The 24636-nt window shown below is 39.5% G+C and overlaps 1 protein-coding gene across 8 annotated transcripts in view; it reads left to right on the top strand.

The window, feature by feature from the left end:
* ptprt (protein tyrosine phosphatase receptor type T) overlaps window positions 1-24636 on the top strand; it is a 336999-nt gene that overhangs the window by 180075 nt on the left and 132288 nt on the right. For all 8 annotated transcript variants that reach the window (XM_080890788.1, XM_080890791.1, XM_080890787.1 and 5 more), the window contains exons 12-14: window positions 7200-7401; window positions 11058-11160; window positions 15302-15578. In XM_080890788.1, coding sequence (XP_080746914.1) covers window positions 7200-7401; window positions 11058-11160; window positions 15302-15578 — 582 coding nt within the window. The remainder of the gene's footprint in view (window positions 1-7199; window positions 7402-11057; window positions 11161-15301; window positions 15579-24636) is intronic.

Below are 24636 nucleotides of genomic sequence, written 5' to 3'. Positions count from 1 at the left end.
ATTTCCACGCAAACCATTAGACACTGTTACTTAACGTTCAAGCATCAGCTAACGGAATGAGGCACCTGAATACGCTTTTTTTGTGACCTGCATGAACTGCAGGAGTAAGGTCACTGACTAAGGTTTTAGACAGTATCTTGGAAATTAATGTTTCAGATTATAATTAAGTGAATGGAAACTGTTTGTTGCATGTATGTTAAGTTATCTTAAAAGTCAAAATTATGGTTCAGTCATTGATCGGTAGGGCTTCATAGATTGGGTCCAAGCAAGGAAGAGTTGTGATTCACTTCAGTCATTGTCCTTTAAGGTCCAAGCCCACAGAAAGCTGTATTGCCTTTGTTCTCTTTGTTATCTGAGTTAACACTCTGCACTAACATGCTCTGCTGTGACTAACTTCAACCTTTTAACTTGGTTAGTGGTAGGTACCAGCTAACGGTGGATCTTCTGCGGGATGTCGCCTTGTTGCGAACAGAATTTATTTTGGTGTGTCTATTTGCAGAGCAAACGGCCTCTGCCAGTAAAGTCAGAGCAGTAAAGAGCAGTCTTCTCACCTCAGAAGTGAGAGCGGAAAAGAAACCCGGAACAATGGCCAGCTGTGATTTTGTCAAGCTGGTAAAAGGTGTCACTTTACAGATGCAGGAGGTGGCCTTTCACCTCCTAGGGCCACAAGGTAGTATTTATAGCAGACAAATAAATGGAGCCATTGCCTTCGTCATAGCTCCTACGAGCGACAGAAAAGAATCAGCAAATGGCAAGAACAGGTGCATTGCGTGCCATCAAAATGTTTGTTAATGTGTAAAGCTGCAGTGTAGATAAAACAGAGTTTTACTGCTGCAATCCATGGATCTGTATAAATAAGTCCTAACAAAGCAGTGGAGGGGGGGAGGTAGATCTAGGCTTACCAGTTTAGAAGAAACCAGAAATGTTCAAGTGAATTGTTCATGACTATATCAAAAAGGGAAAAAAAGAAATGAAATACTTAAAGGATACAAGGTTTATTTATGTATACAAAATGCTTGTAGCAGAGATGTGAAAATCCATTAAAGTAAATAAACCGGAGCAGAAAGAGCAAATACCTCACATAGTCTGTTCTTAATTCAACAGGACAGAGAACACTGACTCTAAGATGGTGAAGAATGAAGACACTGCATGTTCTCTAATAAAAAAAAAACAGGAGCACAGAGAACAAGAATGGAAAATAGCAAAACTCAATAGAAATAGCATTCTAGATTACACAAAGGCTCTTCAATAAACGTCCTTTATTTTCATAAACCTTGGCCGTGATTCCAAAAGCTGCAGCGAGGCATCATACACCCACAGTGTGTTTGTAATAGGCTTGACTTCTGGGTGGAAGTTATGACTTTTAGTATTCACAAGCATTTGTCTTCTGTGTTTGTTTGGACAAAATAAATACAGTATTATGTTACCATGCAGTGCACAGACACACAAACACCTGCACAAATCTAAAATTACAGGGAGTGATTTCAATATAAGATGCTCTTTTAAATGGTTTTAGACAAGTTGGTGACAAGTTGTAAAAAAAAAACTTTTTACTTTGTGATATAAACGTAATATCAAATGTTAAAAACTCATAAATAAATATTTAAAGCATACAATCTTTAGCTACAATTAATAAGCAGTTTAAAAAGAGTGTTTCCCACTTTAGAGTATTAAGATGGGTATTTATAAATAAAAAGCCATACTGCTCCTTATGACTACAGATTACAATGTTATTCTCAAATTATTAGCACCCAGAGGGACATTTGCTAATGCGCCGCTTGGGTAAAGAGCTGTGGTAATCTCTTACAAGTAGTAAACACGAGCACATAGATCTGGATGAGTTCAAACTTTGGCTAACAATTGCCAGTTATTGCTATGTAAGTGATTAGCTAGCAACCTAAAACAGCTCAATTGACCAACTTTAAGCAGCGGGTATGAAGTGTATGAGCTTGATTGGGATGTCTAACCTGAGCGTATGACTTAGTGGAATAATGATAACAAGCGTTTCCTTGAACTGACTAAATTGAGGCAGTTATATTACCAGCCAATCCCATTTGCATTGGAGCCATTCAAGTTTACCAGAGCTTGCCGTGCTGCGATTAATTCACAATTCTCTTGCATACAATGCATTGCGTTTTGGTAAATGTAGCATAGTAAGCCCACAGCTTCGAACATTCTGCTCTGACTGTATAGCACAGAATGTAAATGCACAGTAATTTCAATGTTAATCTGTTTACACTGGTAGCTTCATCAGTATTTGGGGTTAGTTAGGAATTTGAAAAGGTCACAAAGAATAAATCTTTCAGAAATCCTGATAGCAGAACTATAGTTATCAATATTTCTATGTTGATCAGTCTGGAACTGATACCAATGTAAAACCCACCCCTATTTATATGTTCCTGTTCTATTTTCCTCACCTTTCACTTTTCCCTTCTCCTGTTCCTTTGATCATTTCCTTCCATTTCTACTTCATCATCTATTTACCATTCTCACTTTCTCCTTTCCTACCCACTAATTCAATCACGCACTAACTCACACATATGTCTGCCTTCCCTCTGGTAAGTTATCCCTCAAAGACACACACTCTATTACCCAAGATGCACTGCCCCGCTGCGCGCCTGCCTTTTCATTGGCCAATAAAACAACCTGAGCTTTATAGCTCTACCAATTCCAAGTACATCAACTATAAAGGGAGAGAGAGAGAGAGAGAGAGAGAAGAAAGATGAGGAAAAACAAGGAAATTGTGAAGAAAAGGGAGGAAGAGAAAAAGAAAAGAGTGGCTAGAAAGAGGAAATACCCTGTAAAGGGTAGAAGACGGAGAGAAAGCAAGAGTCTACTGCTCAATATGGAAAGAAATGTGAGTGGGTAAGATGAGAGAAAAAGAGAGACGGAGCATAAAGCCTATAAAAATATAGAGAGCCATTCATGACTTATAAAATAACAGCCATCGATGTGCAAACCAAAACTGCAGCGTAGATGAAAGAGATGATATTTTATTGTTCCAGCCCCCAAGTCCCAGCCTGTATAAATAGCTATTGATTCACCATGTTTTATTCAGCCAGCCAGGCGAACTTTCAGGCCTGGGAGACGTCAGCCGGTTGTTGAAGGCAAAGCTGCTGCTCTGTCTAGGCTTTTTCTGCTGCGTTTTAGACTGTTATCTTCTATTGGCTAAAGGTTTTGTCCCAGGTTCCTCAATCTGAGAGGCACTTTAGTCATCTGTCTGGTTTGTAGCAGGGGAGTAATGTGTCGGGAAAGTGGAGGAGAAAACTTCTTATCATTTTACCATCTCAGGTCACTGGCAATAAAACTGACGAAAAAACAAAAAAAGAAGGAAGACTGGTAGAAGCATTGTTTGTGGCTTTAGGCTCTTATTTCAACTTTGGTGGGTTTTGAGGTAGTTCGATTTTAGCCAGAAAAGAGCAGCGGCCTCCAAATATCTAGACAAGGTAGAGTTTCAGTCTCGCATTAAATTCACAATAGAAGCAAAGAGCTACTGAACATAATGGGAACATTCATTCATGTCAGACCTTCTGATCTCTTTTCTAACTATTGCTATCCATAGGAACAGCTTTTCACTAGGGGACAGTGGCAATCCCAATGCATCAAATAATGCAGACAAATGAGCTCAAACTAATTATGAATCTTTTTTTCTGCTTATTAATAACATGAATGTACTGTAGCTTCTGCACCATCATATATCCGAGTCTGGGGCAGCCATTCTATTTTCTCACATATTTACATGGGCTGTGTCCCAATTCAGGGTCTGCACGCTTGAAGTACGCAATTCAAGTGCGGTTACGTCAACGCCACGTGCCGACGGCTGTCCCAATTCGAAGTGTGCTTCAAATGTATACTCCAAATGTGCCGTCAATTTCCCCAAATATTAAGCGTGGTCCGGTGCACGCTTCGTGGCCCCATATATCCCACAATTCATAGCGCGGCGGTGGGTGTGGAGAATTTTGCCGCAAAATACGGCAGAAGGGAGCGGCCGAAGAGTTTTTTTTTTTTTCCAAACTTTATTGAACTTATAAAGTGAACAGTCAGTCATTCCAGTTCAGTTTGTACAGTAGACATACAAGGCAAATAAGAGTAACAATATACAGTACAATGAAATAAGAAGGATAAATAAAGGATAAAAAAAGAAAAAAAGGGGGGGGAATGTGACAGACTTCATAACAACTTTGTACTTGAAAGTTGTGACAGCTCATTCGTTAAACATTTCTGAATGAATTTCAATCAATGATAAACCTTTTTTATTGGAAGTTAATTTAAGAGAGTTTAAGTAATATTCAATTTCAGTCAAAAACAAATTAAATGATGGGGTTGAGTTTTGAAATTTACATTTATGTATGTGGAATTTCCCTAATAAGATGGAGCGGCCGAAGAGTGAACTGTCAAAAGTACTGAATATGACGTCACTTATTTATGTGCGAATGTTTAATAATTAAAGTCGGTCATATATCCACAAACAAGCTGAAAGTCAGTGATATATATATATATATATATATATATATATATATATAGTTATTTACTAACTAATCTTAAATGACTGTTCATCACAGAAATGAAGCCCAACAATCATGTTTTACAGTCCCGTGGTGTCAGCCTCAGATACTCAACTAATCAAAGTGATGTCATGACAGAAATGAATGACCAACAAAACATTTTTCTCCTTCATTTCTGTCAAACAATGCTGTATATAACCTGTCTTGCGATTATTATCATGGTTGCTAGGCAACCTGAACAGCGCGACGAAGCGTATACAGTCCCATTTCACAAGCCTCTCACTTCCGCACGTCTCGTACTTATAGTACGCACCGTACGTAGTACGCGTAGTGCGCGTACTTCAAGCGTGCAGACCCTGAATTGGGACACAGCCATGGTCTCCCTTACTTTGCGTCTTTCCTTTCTTCTGCTCTGTCCTGTCGTATGTCCTCACTCTTTGCATTTGTATTTGCTCCAGCACATCCATCCAAAGTCACGTATTCACACATCAGTACTACAGCCTGGGGCCTAGTTGAAGTGATGCACCCAGCTATCAATGCCTTTGATTTGACTGTTAATGGGCTGACGTGGACCACCCAACGTCCATGATTTTGAATTCCTGAATTCGTCCTCCAACAAATGTGCTATTTCACTCTAACACACTCCCATGCACACTCGAAGCTACCCATTTTCCCTTTGTGTCTATCCACATCACTTGTTTCTTTTCATGTCCTTGCTTTCTTTTCCTTATTCATTCTTGTTCAGTCTTGTTTTTATCTTCCTCTTTATCACCGTTATTATTTTCCTCGTTGTCTTCTTTTTTACTCACTCCCACTAATCTGCTTTGAGTGTATATCAATGCAGTATTCTCATTTTAAATTGAGAGTAATGGTGCAAAAGATTATCAATACATTAAATTAAAACCCTTCCTGGAATCCATAATCATCACTGTTTGATTGCGCAAATGTGTTTGTGTCTAAATTAGCCTATCATCTATTCATTGCATTTCTGTTCCAAAACTTTATGCTGTTTTCAGTTTGTTTGTCCACCTTTTTCTTTCTTTTCCACCTTACCTTATAACCCCTTTGTGTCATTCTGTGCTGTTCATTCTGAAATATGACATATTGTCTTTAGTCCTGAATGCAAACTGGAGAGGTCATAGTCATGTTGTTCCTCCAGAACAGTTCTGTTGTTTTTTCCCCCTGTCTCCCTCAAAATGTTTTTATTCTTACTCAGTTATTTCTGTGTATTATGCATCTCTTAAGGATCTTTCTCCTTGTTAGTTAATGTATTTGGTAACTTTTCAGTTGATGTGAGTCATTTAGACATTTAGTGATGTGATCTTTCTAGGTGAGGTAGCTCTGCAAGTTGGCAAAAGACTTATGGCTCACTCGTTTTGTTGTTTCTGTCTCTCTGGTTCAGTCTCCTGCTCTACCTGCCTCTTTGTTTTCACTTTCACACTTTATCCAGTACGTTTTTTCACACTTTGTGGCTAAAGGACAAACAGATATGTACTCGGACAAGCACTTACACGCAACCACAAAGTGCTGAAATGTGTTTGGAGTTGATTTGCTTTTAATGTGTTTTTTCCCACCACTCAATAATCTTTTGTACTGACTGTCATTCACAATGACAGCTGTCCTCCTGTGTTTTATCGTGCGTGTTTGTGTGTGCCCATGTGTGCAGTCATTGATGGTTTCACAGTGTGGAAACTTGCCAGTAGCAACACCACGACAGACATTGACAGTTCTTTTAACAGAAGAACTATTTTAGTGTTTCTGCCAGTTTAATGGTTACGGGTCAATTTGCTCAATTTGTTCCAGTCTCAAAGTGGAGATCGTGGAGAGACACACAGACCTATTGTAAAGAGCCATCATCTCTTGAACTCCAAAAATTTATTTGTACTGCATTTAGCAGACAATTTAATAACTGATGATTGATTTACTGGATCTTTTAGATGTGTCAGTGGAGGTGTTTGGAAGACGGTGACTCCGAATTTAAAGCTTACTTTCTTTTGTTTTGTTTTTTGTTTTTTTCTGATTTGAAGATTAAAAAATAGAAGAAAGAAAATCAGTCTATTTTGATATTCTTTACAGGTTGAAATTACTATTTATACCATAACATATTTTACCCTCTAAGACTGCACTTAAGCTGGCATTTTTGAAATTGAATCAAATCAAATGAAATGTCTAATGGGAAAATTGAACATTCATGTTGACAAAAGAAAGATCACTGATTGCAATTCCCCTCAGGCCATGCAGCATTTATAGCATTTTTCATTTTATTGGTTGGTTGTACAGCCAACTGTACACCAGCTGTACATCAGTGAATCCAAAGGATGCTGTTGCATGCCTGCGTGTACAATTAGATGAACGCATAAATGTGTTCTTTTTAAATTTTGAAGCATTATTCAACCGAACCAAACTACTTATGGATAAAAAAACGAAAACAGATATTATTGATTGAAATCAAGCATTACAAAAATTGGTTTAAACAAATTGATATCTAAAACCTCAAGTGCAACGTTAAACCAAACCTGCTTGTTCCTTCCTTTAAAAAATAAATAAATAAAAGATATTTCAGTCATGTTAAAATTAAATGAGCTATCACTTGTTTATTTAAATTGCGTGAGTGAAACAAATGTAAACAGATGAATAAATAAAGCTGAATTATGTAAGTGCATTTAAATGTAAAATTTTCCCATCTACCTCTAGATTACCTATAAGGCACTGAGCTCCTTGGACCCCAGTGCTGATCTGACAACCCAGCGGGGACAAGTTTTCAAGCAGAGGAATGAGACCCACCATCTGTTTGTTGGGCTGTACCCAGGAACCACCTACTTCTTCACCCTTAAAGCATCTACCAACAAGGGCTTTGGTCCGCCTGTCACTACCCGCATAACCACCAAGATTGCAGGTAAACAATACTGTTAGGTGTTATTTGCTTCTTAAAACATTAATACCACATACAGACAGTAAAAGCGTGTTTATTAGACAGCCTGTGTGCTGACATGTCAGTCAGTTGCACTATAAATAAGCGTTTTAATTTGTGTCTCTCTTTGTCTGAATGACCATTTGGTTGTTCTCCCATCTGGCTTTGTATCCCCCTGTTTGTGTCACCAGCCTTGGTCCACAGAAAATGTCAGTCGCTGCACAAAAAAAGGAAAAACAATCAACTTTTGTGGCAAGAATTGTGAAGTGCCCTCATATGTTAATACAGCGCTTTATTCTTGAATGAGAGAACATTATCATTTCAACTGTTTAGAGAAGGCTATGCTGTGATGCCCAAATGACAGAATGACTGATGCTAAATAAAACCCTTCAGCTCATTCTTTGTTATCTAAATCTCTCTGTGTGCCTTTCTGATTTCACATTTTGCCTTTTTTTTTTCCAACAATTCTCCTGTAAGCCCTTTACAAATCTTTTACTGGATTGTCTCTCCTTTGTGGTTTGTTTAGCTAGTTAGACCTCATTGAGGCAGTTGTGACCTTTGAAAAAACAAAAGAAAACAGAAAGCTCTGAGGAGACACTCCCTGTAAGTTTGTGCTAAACCGATAAACTCTTATGGTTACAAGTCAACTTTATAGAGAAGGAACTCTGAATAAGTATCGCATTACTGAGAATAATTTTAATTTAGGAATGAATACAAAAGCTGCAGAGTAAAATATGAACATTTAGAAATATAAACCACTCGGTATTTCACTGAAAGCTTGTCACTTCCACATTTGTCAGTCTCATTACATAGTTGACTAGCATACATAGATCTTGTGCTTTCACTTTGTTTCAAAAGAGGCTCTGTATTCAAACCACTTCACTTATCTGTATTCAGTCCTGGAGTCTGTTAAGTGCCACAACAAGTGTCCACTCTTTTACTAAAAAAAGCAGTGTGGTTTATAAAAAATGTGGCCTGAAATTGTTTTCTGTTAACGACACTATTCAACTTAGTTCAATTCCATTCGGTTTTATTGATATAGCGCCAAATCACAACAGCAGTTGCTTTAAGCTCTTTATATTGTGTAGTAAAAACCCTACAATAATACAACCCAACAATAATACAGTAAACTACAATATACGCTACCATGTGTTGACAGTATACACGTCACTTCTATTCCCTATAATATAAAAAACAAAACAAAATGTGGGTTTGTGGCTTAAAGTCAAATGCGAATATACCACTGAATCCTTGTCACAGTGCTGCTGTACACGATGAAGTCCTGACTGATCTAGAAGATGAATGCGTAATGTGTTAACAGTATGTTTTAAGTGTTGTCCTATCTGTCAACACCTACAGTGATTTTTAGTGTGACCTTTCCACCGAGCCTCTGTTCTTCCATCATCCTTTCAAAACTTAACAACACATTGCCAAGAGGAACAAAAAGGAAATGTGGTGCCTCCACACATAACAGATGTGTCTTCTTTCAAATGTCACGCCATCACCAATCTTTATTATCTCGTTCAGGAGCTACATGATGTAGAGATTTAAATTAAATGCTGCAGACACATAGAGATGGATGGACAGAGTGGCGGGGGTAGGATTCATGCTAATAACCTGAATGCCATACCAATCAGGGAAAAAAGTGTTGATGTTCTACTCAGACATTTATATGCTGCACCTCCAGTATGAGGGCATGACAGATGTGAAATTAAAATTTGAGTGTAATAGAATAGCTGTGAAGCCCTCGGCGGTGAAGCTTACATCTACTTCTTCTTTACCTTTATACATCCTGATAATGTCATTCTGGTTGAGATATACTGTGATGTTAAAAAAACAGAACATTTCATAGCAATTTAGCATTTACATGTTTTAAATCAGGGATTCGACATACACATGGGAGGGTGCGTTTTTTCTTCCATTGTTGACTCAGAGGAAACATAGCTGGCTTTGCCATATGCCCGTCCGTCTTTGTCAGTGACGAAGAAGTAGACCTCAAAGGTTGGGTTTTTTTAGACTTCTTTTTTTATTCAAGTTACATTTAATAGTTACATAAACCCTTTAAAGGCGAGACCATAAAAAAAATGTATTTGTATACTACCACAAAGGTACTAGAATGCCTTTCTGGTAATATCTTGCAAAGCACTGTTGGTGTGCATGTAAGTCAAGAAACATATTGTATTTCTGTGATTTTATACCTTTACAAACCCTTTGTACAGAGTTACTTTTGGGATTGGTTTTGGGATGTATCGCTATTTCTAAAACATGTGTCATTAGAAGGAGGATGATTGTTGGTCAGCTAGCATGTTCACTTGTTTCAAATTGCAGTCAAACCCTTTTGAGATATTGGTTTCTTGTTCAATAGGGCACAGTCTCTCGTACAGACAATCCATCAGTCTGAGATGCATAGGTCAAAGATATATCCAAACAGGGATATATCTTCTTTGCTAGGGTCTTGTACATGTGTATGAGCATGCTACAAAGATCAGTGTCTCCAATATGTTCACTGCAGGCATGAATGAGTCAAGGGCAAAGGTCATCTGTCTTTGTGTGGGCATCATTATTCCAATGTTCGATAGTCGAAAGAGGATTGATCCCACAGGCATCAGATTGCATGGCCTTGCCCCATAAAGTTAGATGCTCCGTCTATTATTTATTAAACAGGAAGAAAAACCCAAAAATGACAAATCATGCACTGTCACAATGCTTGTAACATCTCGGTATACAAATATATGTCAGTATAGTAGAATTACACATCCTTGTACTTTTTTCTTGACATTTATCATATTTACAGTTTTTAAAAGATCTCATATTTTATTCATCATGTGTAAGAACTGTACCTCCTATGTGCTGGCTCTGGGCGTGAATCGTTGATGGGCAAAGCACATGTATCTTTATGTGGACCTCTTTGCTCCATTGTTTGACAGTCCAAAGAGACATGATCCCACAGGCATCAGATTGCATGATTGCTTTGGCCTTGTCACATAAAGTTTTACAGTCCAAAACAAAAACCATGTATTGTTACAATTCATGTAAAATGTCAGTATACTAATGTATAGTATGCTAAAGTTACCAGAATTCACGTACAATGCTAATAAATCTGCATATTTTGTTCTAGACATTTACTATATTTATACTTGTGAAATTGTTTTAGCCTTAATTTCATCTGATAGATAAATAAAAGTGTTATATAAACACCAATGATCAGAAAAGTTTTCATTTGTTTTGTAACGAGACATTTTGAGTTGCATTAGCTTCAGGTCACAACTTTTACCACGAAGGGACAAATCAGCCATGTTTTTAGAAAATTATTTAAACCTTATAAAACTGTCTTATTTTGAACTTGTCATGTTACTTAATTATTTTCATTAAAGGCTTCCTGGAGGGCAGCTAATTAAAAAGGTCTTTCATTTCAAGACAGATTAACATCCGGTGGGTTTTTTTCTGAGAATAACAAAACTATGACATGGCTCAAACAGGTTAACTTAATTTCAGTGTCTTTTTAAGAAAGGTATAAGGACTCAAAATGTGCTCTACCAAATGACTGACCACAACCCAGAGCTTTTTAAATTATGCTGGCCAATAAAATTGTCCGTGTACGGTAACCTGTTTTAAAATTTAAATTTGTTAAACCTTTTCAGCCCCCATGATGCCAGAGTATGAGTCAGAGTCTCCACTTAATGAGACCGAGACAACCATCACTATCCTGCTGAAACCTGCCCAGTCCCGCGGAGCACCTATCAGGTAATTTCTTAACATTCCTTAACAAAATTTTAGTTTCTTTTTCATAGAGTTTCTTTTACTATCCTCTGCTGTCCTACTCACATTTTTCCTCCCAGCATCCCATCTACCTCCTTTTCATTACCCCCCCTACTTTTTTCCATCCATGTTCTTTTGGTCTTCCTTCAGGGCCCTTTTAGAGCCATTGCAGTTACTCACACATATAAGTCTAATTTGTATGCAAAGGAATTCAGAGAATGATTTTTTTTTTTTAATTTGTCAGTGAAACATTTTGTCATTACTCATTTTGCTTTTTGTAACTTTTTGGCTATTCACTAGTGGAATTGCAACTTCTACTGGACATTGCAGGCCCAAGTGTCTGATACTTTAGCTGGTTACTTGAAACTTTGCTTTAATTTAAGGTTTCAGCCATCAAATTCTTAACATAAGGAAATGGAAATTTGGATTTTATTGAGCATATTGTACAGAAAACACCGTATTCATAGTCGTATACATAGATATTGATGGTGTTATTAATTTATACCATACATGTGAAAACAAGGACTAAACAGTATAAAAGAAAAAAGCCTCAGCATAAACTAACACTTGGAGTGGGTTTTTAGCTTGGCTCACAAAGTGTGTCTGTACTTTGCTGACACTACCAGTTTTGGTTAACTAAAAGACACATTTAACACAAAATGTAATTAATGCTAATTCTTAGTTTTATCAACATTCAACAAAAAGTCAAACAGGACAAACAGCACCCACATGTCTCTTAAGGCCCCGGATAAACAGGCCTTGTGACCAGTCAGTGGCAACCATGAGACACAAGGGAAAAAGTGTGTAATCTGGTGGCTGCAAGTTGCTAACTGTCAGTGAAATTGACTATATGAGCCTCATTCAGACAGGCCAGTGGCACCTGCTGATCACTAAGGAAGAGTGAATGCTGCAGTGGTTGCTGGAGGTTGCTGACAGTCACTGGTCATTGGTTGCAAAGAGGTATCCAATCAAAAATCTTTTGATTGCTTTGGTCTCTAGCAGGTTGCCATAGTCAGCAGCAGATTGTGCGGCTTGTCTAGCAACCGGAGAAATCACAATGTTTGTGGTGCAAGAACATCTTTGCAAATGACTTCTCCAATAAATAGATTGTATTTGCATGTTCTGTAAAATCCCTTAGAATGCTTTTATCAGGCACACACAGGTTTTATTTTCCCAGTCACCAGTCCACTGTATTCACTTCAAAACAAAGCAGCGAGTGAAGGCACCCAGCTAATTTATTTCTTTTCCTTTTCTCATTTTTTCAGCCAGCATGTTTTTAATTAAAAGATCACTTTGAACATGTGATCTCATCCATTTAATTGGTGCAGGGGAGAACATTATTCTCGCTCGCCTTTAGGGAAATAGAGCTTCGACAATGCTGTGTGGAGAATATATATCACTTCAATTTAGACTTTGGGAAATGGATTTGTGAAATGTGAGTGTAGGTCAGTGGTTTAGCATTAATTTTTGTAAATCCCTTATCATATCTCATCATTAATCACCCGCAGATGGCAAATATATCTCATGTTGAATTAGGCCGCACCCTCATCGCTACCATCTTCATGTGTTTATCAACTAGAGAAAAGCCCATTAATGTGTTTGCTTATTATGTGTGTTTGGTGCAAGTATTACATATTTTAAGTGCCAACAGATGTACGTGTGGAAGCAGGAAAAAAAGGCATCTGTTTGTTAATGTGCACACAAATGTTTTTGCTGCAATTGTTTTCTTATTCATCCTGCAGATCAGAGCATCTGAAATTTAGGAGGTTAGATAAGATTTTTTTTTTCTCGAAAAGGCTCTGTAAAGCGAAGCAGCTGTTGAGACACACACTCATAAGACACACACATCAGGCTGCATGCTCAGGTGCCTACAAGTTCACTTTCACATAAATGCACACAAACGGAAACCATTGTAAATGTTTACAGTGACTGTCAGTGCAGATATGCACCAGTTGATTAAAATCCAGTGCTTAATATTGTGTAGGTCTCCTTCATGCTGCTAAAACAGCTGTTGGGCCTGTCATGGAATCTCTGAGGTTGTCCTGTGGTATATGACAGTAGCACATTACAGATTATTTGAGCCCAGCGGGTTAAGATTTAGACTTCTATGGATCTGGCTTGTTCTCGGGCATCCTGAGTCTCGAGGTTGGCTAAGCATCATGGATTCTGTTACATTCCTTCAACATGTCTTGATGAGATTTTGCAAAGTGAACAGTGCATTGTCCTGCTGTGCAAAACCACTGACATTGGTGGGTGGTGTTGCCATGATAGAGTGGCTTGGCTGGAAGGAATATTACTTCAGTGTGACACAAAATGACATCCACATAATATAGTTGCTCCAAAACAGGAACATGAAGAAAATAACTCTCAAAAATCTCTCAGTTTTACTTGCCAATATATTCATACATACATGCTCCATTCATCAGAGTGCATGACAAAAAACATGTCTGCAAGCCTCAGCAAAACACTTTCTAGAAGTATACAGTACCAGTGGAAGGTCTGAACAAACTTTTCATTGGTACTGATGAGATATATTTATTTCAAGCCTTAACTGTAAACTTCAACTTTAAAGCTTAAAACCAAGTTTTAACAGTGACAGTAACAGCTGTCTATTTGAGGGAAAAAAACAAACAAAAACCCCCAAAGAACACACATACACACACAGTGATTTCTTCACTTTTCGAATTCACTCGCTTTATGTTGCCTAATAATCACACAGCCATCCACCAGTCTCAGAAAATCCCCTTACTCTAAATGTTCAAGCTGTAAAGGTGTAACATCTCACAAACAGAGTAAAGGTACAATAACACACGTACACACACCTATGGATATGTATTCAAAGACATGGATAGTTACAACAGAAGCACACACACATATAAGGGCTCCCAAGCGCTCGACACAGACCCACACATACACAATTCCCTATCCGCTCCTTGTGCTAGGCCCCTGCTTCATCCCTTGTGCAGTCTCTGAAAGCCATTAGTTTGAAATGGATATTTTACCAGAAAGGCAGAAACAGCAAAGAGAGTGACAGTAAGGGAGAGAGAGAGGGACTCATCTTTGGTCATCAGCAATTATCTTTTATGAAAGCTGCCAAACGGGAACAGGGGATAATTGGCCGCGGCCCCCTTCACAGAAACATACATTTCCCTAATTGCGTATAATTGTGAAGTGAGTTCTTGGCGTGGAGGACGGAGGTAATTGCGGAGGGCCGCTGCGTTTGTCCTGACCGCTAAAGGAGCCCTCAGCCATTCATGAAGCCTCTCAGAGTGTAATGGAAACACACATACACATGAAAGCAGCTCCACTGCACAAAGATAGATGTTCATTCAAGTATATAAACACCCCACTACACATGTGTTAAAATACACACAAGCACAAGCACACCTGCCAAAGCACATACAGGTAAATGCGCACCTGTTAGAGAGCATGCACACACACACGTGCTATTGATGTACACATAAAGAATATAAGGCAAGAGGAGACACGTTTGGACTTTGAAAAAGATCCATTCATTTCTACCCTCACCGTTCTCTTATATACACACACACACACACACACACACACACACACACACACACACACACACACACACGTATTTTCTTCCTTTAAGCTGTACTGGGGTGCTGAATCAGCACAGGAAATGATTTGCCAGGAACTTTGTTTGAAGTTTAGCTTCTAAAGTATATCTGTCGTTCAGAAATAAGTGACCCTTATAACAAATTATACGCCTTTTTAATGGTTAGTTTGGGATTTTGTGAATTTTTTTCCCCCTCATAGCAGACCTCGGGCCTCTTCTGCTAATGCTTTCATTGTAATAATGAATTTAAAGCACTCTGTGAGCTACAGGGGATAGTAAAGTTGAAGTAGAGTTGTCAGTTTTATGTGTTATGTCCCTATTTCAAAACAAAGTCTGTCTCTACTGTACTAACTGGACAAATAACAGTTGAAATATTGTCAGTTTATTGTGATTAATTTTTTATTCTTTTCAAAAACTCTGGCTGTTGTCGTTGCCACGTAAACCATCTCCTCATAAGTATTGCTTTAGCTAGTGATAAGTAGATTTGTTCCTGTTTCAGTAAACAACATAAGACACTACTTTTAAAGACATCATTTATTTTTCCAGCTCCTACCAGCTTGTTGTGAAGGAGGTGCGCAAGTCCAAGACCCGCCGTGCCGCTTCTGAAGCCCCCGAGTGTTTTTCTGTCCCAGTGAGCTTCCGCAATGCCTCCATCTTGGACTCACCCTATTACATTGCTGCTGAATTACCACCGTCCAGCCTCACGGTGGTACAGCCCTTCACTGTGGGGGACAACAAGAGCTATGGTGGTTTCTGGAACCCTCCGCTGTCACCTGCCAAGAGCTACAGCATCTACTACCAGGCAATGAGCAGAGCCAATGGGGTGAGTCTCAACTCTCCAGAAGTACCCATTGTAACAGGAAGTGGCATGTTCATCAGAATCAGAATCAGAATACTTTATTGATCCCTGGGGGAAATTATTTTTTGTTACAGTGCTCCATTTTAAACCAACATTAAGACAAGACAGACAATACGCTAACTAAGAATAGTACAATATATACATATATATACATACATACATACATAAGTCACTTATAAATAAATAGTTGGAAAAGAAACATGTGTAGCTGTAGCAGCAAACAGTGTGTTAAGTGGATGCGTTGTACAGGGAGATGGCCACAGGCAGGAATGATTTCCTGTGTCGTTCAGTGGTGCTTTTCGGTAATCTCAGTCTCTCACTGAACGTGCTCCTGTGACTGACCAACATGTCATGGAGTGGGTGGGAGGTGTTATCCAACATTGTCTTTATCTTGGACAGCATCCGCCTCTCCGACACCACCTTGAGGGAGTCCAGCTCCATCCCCACAACATTGCTGGCCTTACGGATCAGTTTATTAAGTCTGTTGGCATCTGCGACCCTCAGCCTGCTCCCCCAGCATGCAACAGCATAGAGGATCGCACTGGCCACCACAGACTCATAGAAAATCCTCAGCATTTTCTGGCAGATGTTGAAGGACCTCAGTCGCCTCAAAAAATAGAGACGACTCTGGCCCTTCCTGTAAAGTGCTGTGGTGTTTTTAGCCCAGTCCAGTTCATATTTCCCATTTGGCCATATTAGATTTTATTTAAAAGTAATTAGACAAATTAGATTAGTTTACATTGTGGGTTTATTGTCATGTCATTAATAACGGGAATAATAGTGACTTTTGAGGCGCACAACACATGGTGTAACAAATTTGATATGAAGCTTTACCAGGATTATCTTATTTTTATTTGTCATAAAAAATAATTTTAAAAAACAGCAACTTTAAAACCATTCTTTGGCAAGCAAAAGCAAAAGTAAAAACAAAAATATTATTTCTCCATCTCAGCAGATTATTTAAAAAAAGGGCCAACAATTCTGTTCCTAAGTCATTAATGTGACAGCAAGTGATTGAAGTTAGAATACATTATGTTATGGGCGTCTTGCGTGACTTCTCAAGCCTGTAGTTTAATATACTGAAGGTTATGTGTTTGCTTATCAGAATAAATAAATAATTAATATAAAAGAACACAATTACAACTCCCTCTGGGAATCCCCACTCCTAGCATTCAGCTGTTGATGTCTGTTTGCTGCCCTTTTTGTCTGGTAATTATACTGTCTGCGAATACAACAACACCTCGCCCACCTCCCGCCACCCGTGTCCTTCTCATAACTCATTCACAACTTCAACTTGGCTTTTGAATTTCCATAATACTCTGAACTCCTGTGGGGGTTATTTTAATTTTCCAACGCCGTAACCACGGTAACTCAGTTTGGAGAGCGAAGCCAGGTGAGCTGGCTGACTGTTGTGATGTAATATCCTCCTCCAGAAAGCAGATTTCCCACAATGCAGTCATATGGAGAAAGGCTGTGTGCAAGCGGGTGTGTGTAGGGGGGGAATTCTTGCATGACTGAACAAGTGTGACTGTGAGCAGATGAGTATTCATTTAAAAGTGTAAATACTCGCTCGTGTGCCCCACTTTTGTGTATCGTGTGTGCTTTGCACACCTGTATGTACAGACCCCAAATCCAGTCAAATCAGAGTTCCTTATTTGATTGGATTTCAGTCAATCCAATCAGTTTCAGGTTTGTTTAGATGATGAATTGGGGCATTGTGTGGGTGCTTAGTGGTTAAAACGGAAATAAAAATGCAAGCGCACCTGTGTAGTCGCCTTAAACAAGATGATTTGATAAGGAAATCAGGCATAGAAATAGACACGTGTTCATAAAGCATGATTTTTTTGTTTTTTACCTGATTATACTTCTCTTTTAAATTTCAAGTGATTGCAACAACCAGGGTGGTCTATCGATTTTACTTTCCCAGACAGAAAAATGTCAGATAAATGTTAAATAAGTAAGATTTAAAATGATGGACTTTACTGCAGTCTGATCAAACCATTTGAATTACATGTCAAAAGGAAAAGTCAGTCGTTATTACTACATTACTACATACACTATATAATACATGAGTCGACTTTTGTTGTGATTTGGCATCATACAATTAAAAATTAATTGAATTAAAACATTTTAATTTCAGGCACAAATCTTTGATATTTTGTGACTGCATTGCTGTGCAACAGTCTCTTTTTAACTAACCAGGGTTACATACAGTATATTTCAGGGATCTGAGGTGAGTAAAATCAAGGAGTCAAAACCTCCAAAGATAATTATTAATGTGGATAATAGTGAAATCCTAAAGTGGCAAGAGTAATCATATTGTTCCACAACATACATTACATATAGGACACAGGACTCCTGAACACGGTGAATGAAAATAGGTTGAACACAACTGGACTTTTTGAAGGGCACATCACCTTTCTCACACACCCACGCACACAGGGTCATGTGCAGACAGACATCACACACACACACAAAAATCCAGGTCTTGAGTCAGTTGTTATTTTTTTTGGAGCCATGCTTGCTACTCAGATCTAGCCAGCAGATTCACTGTGGACATTTTCATCCGCTCTGAAATGACTGCAGAGCCACATTGGTGCAGAAAGAAGACAGTCAGTATTTATTTAATGAATTCTGTAAATTGCATTTAGTAATAATATGTGAAAGTGATAGTTTGTCAATCAAGGATTTAAGTTATCTGTAGTCCTCACAAAGTCCTGTGATTTGTTTAATTTCTTTGCTGTCAGTCATTTCGTAGTGTAGGTGTCACTTTTTTTCTGCAGCAGTAGATGTCTCATATTGGAAAGAAACTCCTCATTTACATTTTAGAGGACTTGGCTCATTTGTCGTAGTTTGATCCCATGGATGAAAGTCTGTTTCTCATTCTCTGCCTGCCTTGGATAATCCTACTACTTTTTTCTCCCCCTCTGAGCTCCACCTGTCTATCAAGGAGAATGTCTATCCGCAATCGTTTTCCTTCTTTTTTTTCTACCATATCTCTTGAGGACATTTAGAAGAAATTGTTCTCTCAATCCACCCACTCTCCATCTCTTCATTGCTCACTGCTGTTTTTTTTCTCTTTCATCTAATAAAAACAATCAAATTCTTTTTTTAATCTTCTTCCTCCCTTTCCTAAATTCTCTCCATCTCCATCTGACTTCCTCTATGCTTATGACAAATGTTTTCTCTGATTTAACCCTTCATGCTCATCTGTTGCTCACCCCCTTATCCCCACTGCTTTTCCTCCTTCTCTTCAGCAACCACCTGTTTCCCTGCTTTCTTTTGGGCTTGATTCTCCCAGAGGTAACATCAGTCTGATGCCAGTCTCTCATCTCCTGTCACTGTGCCAGTTAGCTCTGCACACTAAAGCTACTAGGCAATCTCGACGTCTCCATGTTGTGCGTTGCCACACGAGCACACGCGTCGCCCACCCACCCATACACACACACAAGAATAAATGCCTAGGGCAATAAGTAAGAGAAGTAAGAGCAAGAGTGGTTTGGGAGTAGGGAAAGAGAGAGAATTGTGGGAGGGGTAATAGCAATCTAAAAAGAGTAAAAGAGACATTAAACAAGATATAATACTAGAGGCAAAGATGGAAGTCAATAAAGATAAAAACTGATATGAGCGGAACTGTCATGAGTTTGGTTACTGGAAAAAAATACTTTTGACCCAGTGTGTTCATTAGCATTTAACCAAAACCACAATCTATACTTAACCAAGTTTTCTTTTTAAAGATGTACACAAGCAGAAACGAGAATGTGAGCACGGTTATCCATTTTGATCACCTCCCTGTGACCCAAATGAAATCCTTAAGTGGGGTATTTTATTAATTGAGTATGCACGTTGCCTCTGAGCAAATAACAACCAACAATATATTAAAGTTTCTAGTTGCAAATGAAAAGTAACTAAAGAGATTAAGGAGAGGTTTAGAAAGGTTGAAAGATCACACCTAGTGTTGTTAATTCTTTAATATAGAAGCAGGACAAAAGTCTGAAAAAAGATTAAATGTGTCTGAAAGATAATATACACAGAGCTACCTGAAGTAATAGGTTTAAAGAAGGGCGACTGAGAAAGGTCTAACCAAGATTTACTTGTCAACATACATAAAATGATCCGTGGATAAAATGGATAAAAAACAGGATGGGAAATTTGGAAGAAATTCATGGGAGGACAAAAGGAGGTGAAGGATTTTGGAGATTCTGGAGTCAGGGAAGGTGGAAGTATTTGAAGAAAATGGTAAAGGAGGAGGAAGTAGAATGCAAGGAGAAATGGGGTGGGAAATGGCACAAAACAAAAGGAAAGTGTGACAAACATGGAAAAACATGCCCTTCTGCAGTGTGAGAAATGCAGCCAGACACCTTTCTTGACAAGTAAAAAGCCTCAGGGGTTGGCCAAGATGCTCTGACAATCAACGTCGCACACGCACACGCACCAAGCAAGCCTCAGAGTGCAGTTTTTGGAGCGTGTAGGAGAGAGACAGAGGAAGATTTTACCAACTGACAGTCAGTGTCAATCAAGATGCACTCAGATGACTCAGAAATCCCTAAATGCATTTTTTCTGTGTGCTGGTGTATGACTAAGGCTCACACACTTTCGTACGTTTGGCTTGTGGGTAAGTGTGTAGGAATTTTTGCACGTACATATGTCTAAGTTTGCATTTGTGATAGACTTATTAAGATTCTATTCATTAAACAGCCATTTTTCAAATTAAACAATGGAAGCATATACTGTGCATGAGCAGTTCATGCCCATGCGTTTGCCTGCTCATCTGAGTATCAAGAGTTTTTGGTAAAAGAATGAGCTTCAGGAAAAAGAAAAAGAAACAAAGTGTCAAAGACAGGGTAACATTATTATTATTTTTTTTAAAGTTGTTACCCTGGCTACATGGGGTTGCCTGGGAACTCCAACAGCTAATCACAGTATCCAGAAGTCACAGAAAAAACATACATGATTGAAAATCCTACCAGTCGGTTAGAACACTGAGCCAACCAACTGTGATTGAATTGGGGAAAAAAGGAGAGGAAAAGACTGGCAAAGATGGAACGATAGATGGATGGAGAGAGAGCTCACCCACACAGCAGCTGCATCTCTCTTGCACTTTTAGTATTCCTGTCAGGCTCTACAACGTTAACTACTACACACAGAAATGAATGCTGTGTTCCATTGTAAACACCTCAACCCCCTTCTGGTCTCCAAATGCTCTGTATAGAGTCAGGGCAATAAATCCTTATATTTATTAGCTTCGCTTCTGCCTTTAGGTCAGGAGATGCACACGCCTACAGTACAGCCAGGGCTAATCTAAAGAAGGGCATCAAAAAAGCCAAACACCATTACAAAAGAAGGTAGAAGAACACTTCTCCAACTCCAACCCCCGACGCATGTGGCAAGGACTCCAGACCATCACAGACTACAGGACCACCAAACCCTCCCCCGCATCCTCTGATGTCTCCTTCCTCAACGAGCTCAACAACTTTTATGCTCGTTTTGAGCGAGGGAACCCCACAACCACAACCAAAGCAGACATGACGCCAGACCACCAACCTATGACTCTCTCCCCCACCGATGTAGGAGCGGTGCTGAGCAGGATCAATGTCCACAAGGCTGCAGGCCCTGATGGCATCCCTGGGCGTGTTCTCAGAGCGTGTTCTGGGGAGCTTGCAGGAGTGCTCACAGACATATTCAATCTGTCCTTGGCCCACGCTGTGGTACCGGCCTGCTTCAAATCCACCTCCATCGTCCCGATACCCAAAAACTCCAACCCATCTTGCCTCAATGATTACCGCCCAGTAGCACTCACCCCCATCATCACTAAGTGCTTAGAGCGACTGGTCCTAGCACACTTCAAATCCTGTCTCCCCCCCACCCTGGACCCCCACCAATTCGCATACCGCCGGAACAGGAGCACAGAGGATGCAGTCTCCATCGCAATGCACTCTGTCCTCTCACACCTGGACAACAACAACACCTACGCCAGAATGCTGTTTATAGACTTCAGTTCAGCATTCAATACAATCCACCCGTCACAACTCATCAGGAAACTGACAGACCTGGGTATCAGTTCCCTCATCTGCAAATGGTTACTGGACTTCCTGACCAACCGCCCCCAACATGTCCGGCTGGATAACCGCTGCTCATCTACCATCACAATGAACACCGGTGTACCACAAGGCTGTGTGATGAGCCCTTTCCTCTACTCCCTCTTCACCCACGACTGCAGACCTGCTGATGGTTCCAACACCATCATTAAGTTTGCAAATGACACCACGGTGATTGGCCTCATCAGTGACAACGATGAGGCCGCCTACAGGGAGGAGGTGGATCGTCTGGCTGAGTGGTGCGACAGAAACAACCTGCTGCTTAACACCGAGAAGACCAAGGAGCTCATCGTGGACTACAGGAGGAATGCTGACCCACATCCACCCATCCACATTAAGGGGACGGCTGTGGAGCGTGTGAGCAGCTTCAAGTTCCTGGGAGTCCACATCTCCGAGGATCTCACCTGGACGACCAACTGCTCCAAGCTGGTCAAGAAGGCTCACCAGCGCCTCTTCTTCTTGAGGACTCTGAGGAAGAACCACCTGTCCTCAGACATCCTGGTGAACTTCTATCGCTGCACCATCGAGAGCATCCTGACCAACTGTATAACAGTCTGGTACGGGAACTGCTCTGCCTCGGACCGGAAGGCGTTGCAGAGGGTCGTGAAAACTGCCCAGCGCATCGCCGGAGCACCACTTCCTGCCATAAAAGACATCTACAGGAAGCGGTGTCTGAAAAGGGCTGGGAAAATCATCAAAGACCCCAGTCACCCATCACATGGACTCTTCACCCTCCTGCCCTCTGGGAGGTGCCACAGGAGCCTCCGGACTAAGACCACCAGGTACCAGAACAGCTTCTTCCCCACAGCTGTCAGACTCCTGAACTCTGCCTCCTGACATCTGACCCACGTTAACTCATGGACTGAACATACACACACCCACAATGGACAACTGTACCCTCAAACACAATAATAACATGGACTGAACCACCACTCACAACCACTAGCACTTTATATAGCCTCTGTAGAAACTATCTACACCCTCACTTATCTTAACTGCACTACTGTATAGCTCTGTGTAAATAATCATTCTGTACATTCGATAATCTTTAATCCTACAACTGTTTACAACTTGCATAGTTCCCATTTCTGTATAGCTGTATATCCCAGATTCTGTAAAGTTATTTATTTCATTTCATATTCTGTATAGTTTTTCATATTTATATCCTGTTCATATCCTGTACATAGCTTGTACTCACTACAGCCTGTACATACTTATAGTTATAGAATATTCACAACATACTTCATACCGTGTACATTATAACATACCATAATAGACCCATTTCTGTAATATACTCACATATCTATATTATTGCTAATATATATTGTAATATATCTATATCACTAAAGCACTTCTGGATGGATGCAAACTGCATTTCGTTGCCCTGTACCTGTGCATGTGCAATGACAATAAAGTTGAATTCTATTCTATTCTATTCTATTCTATTCTATTCTATTCTTATAACCCCCTGAGGCTTAGTCCATTAGCATGAGCCAAGTGGAGGCCGTGTTTCTGTTCACAGTGACTGTGAATCCAAAACAACCACGCCTCTAAATGGACCATAAATGGGTACAATAGGGTCAGTTTATAAAGAAACACAATTCATTGGTCCTCATGAAACTGATCGTATTCCAACTGTGTCCATTCATATGATACATTTCACTCTTAGAGGAGTAGGCATATGAAAGAAAGTATTTTGAAACATTTGTTACTTTTTAGGCCTAATCAGACAGTTAAAAAAACGATGTTTGAAACCCCCAGGATGTCACCCATTGACTTTTGAAGCCTTAGAAGTAGCGTTTTTGGATGGTTATTTCTTATGCTTCGTCTTATGCTTTTACTGCCCCTTGTCTGCGGACCCAAGGTGCAAACTCTTGGGAACCAGTCTGGACTGTGCGTACCTCAGGTTATAGCAGAAGTGATTCCTATATCCTGTTAGTTCCCTTACATATAAATCCTTCTAAAGTGCAAGGCAATAGGTATGTGTAGGTTCTCACATATGTCCTTGTAAGTTGCAAACCTTCAAAAACATAATAACTCATATGCCAAGCAAATAAAGGGGTCACACAATACTAGAATCTTGGTAGTCAGTAGCAGTACTACTAATATATTTTTGTGGTGTAATTACAGTATCATAGAAATGAGCAGCATTGAGCTCTTTTTTTGAGGAGCCATGTTAATGTGTTACAAGTACAAAGTTATGTTACCTTTGTGAATATTTTATGTTGAGCATTGCTGCGACGCAGCTGTAAATTCAGTATTCATTATATTCTGTATAAATGAAATTATGTTTTGACAAGTTTAGTGTCCCATATCATGAATCAAAATATCTTCAAAAACAAGTCTCGTTTTGTTTTCCCCCACTGAGGAATTTGTTCAGTCTCTAGTAGATACAGCATCCATTTTTTTTAGAAATAGCAAGTGGCATGATTTTTGTCATTAGCACACATGTATTGGCCTGGTGAAATCCCTTTTTTAGTCTTACGAATCAGTTTTTCTTGCCCTCTATTTTACATATTAACTGAAGAGTACATTAATTGCTCTTGAAAGCCATGTGTGTACATGTGACTCTTATCATACATTCACTCTCAGTTTTCTACAGGTTCCTTCAGTCAAATTATGCACAGAGACAAATGAGGGAAACGGATAAATAAGACAACAAAGCAGTTGAACAGCCAGGGATTGAGAGAGTCATTATTCAGACAGACAGATGGACAGATGGAAAGCAGACAGAGATTTAGTAGAAGCAGGTGTGTTTGAAGATGCTCATAGGATCTATCATTTGCTTGCATGTATCCTTTCATAAATCTTTGTAAACATGACAATAAAATGAACAATATAAGTTAATGGTGTTAAATCCTCAAATACCAAACTGTAGTTTGAATAGAGCTGGACTTACTTTTGGCCCCTGACCACATAATTAA

The sequence above is a fragment of the Rhamphochromis sp. 'chilingali' genome (genome assembly GCF_963969265.1).
Source record: "Rhamphochromis sp. 'chilingali' genome assembly, chromosome: 9".
NCBI classification, from domain to species: domain Eukaryota; kingdom Metazoa; phylum Chordata; class Actinopteri; order Cichliformes; family Cichlidae; genus Rhamphochromis; species Rhamphochromis sp. 'chilingali'.
This window is presented reverse-complemented; position numbering and strand designations above follow the sequence as displayed.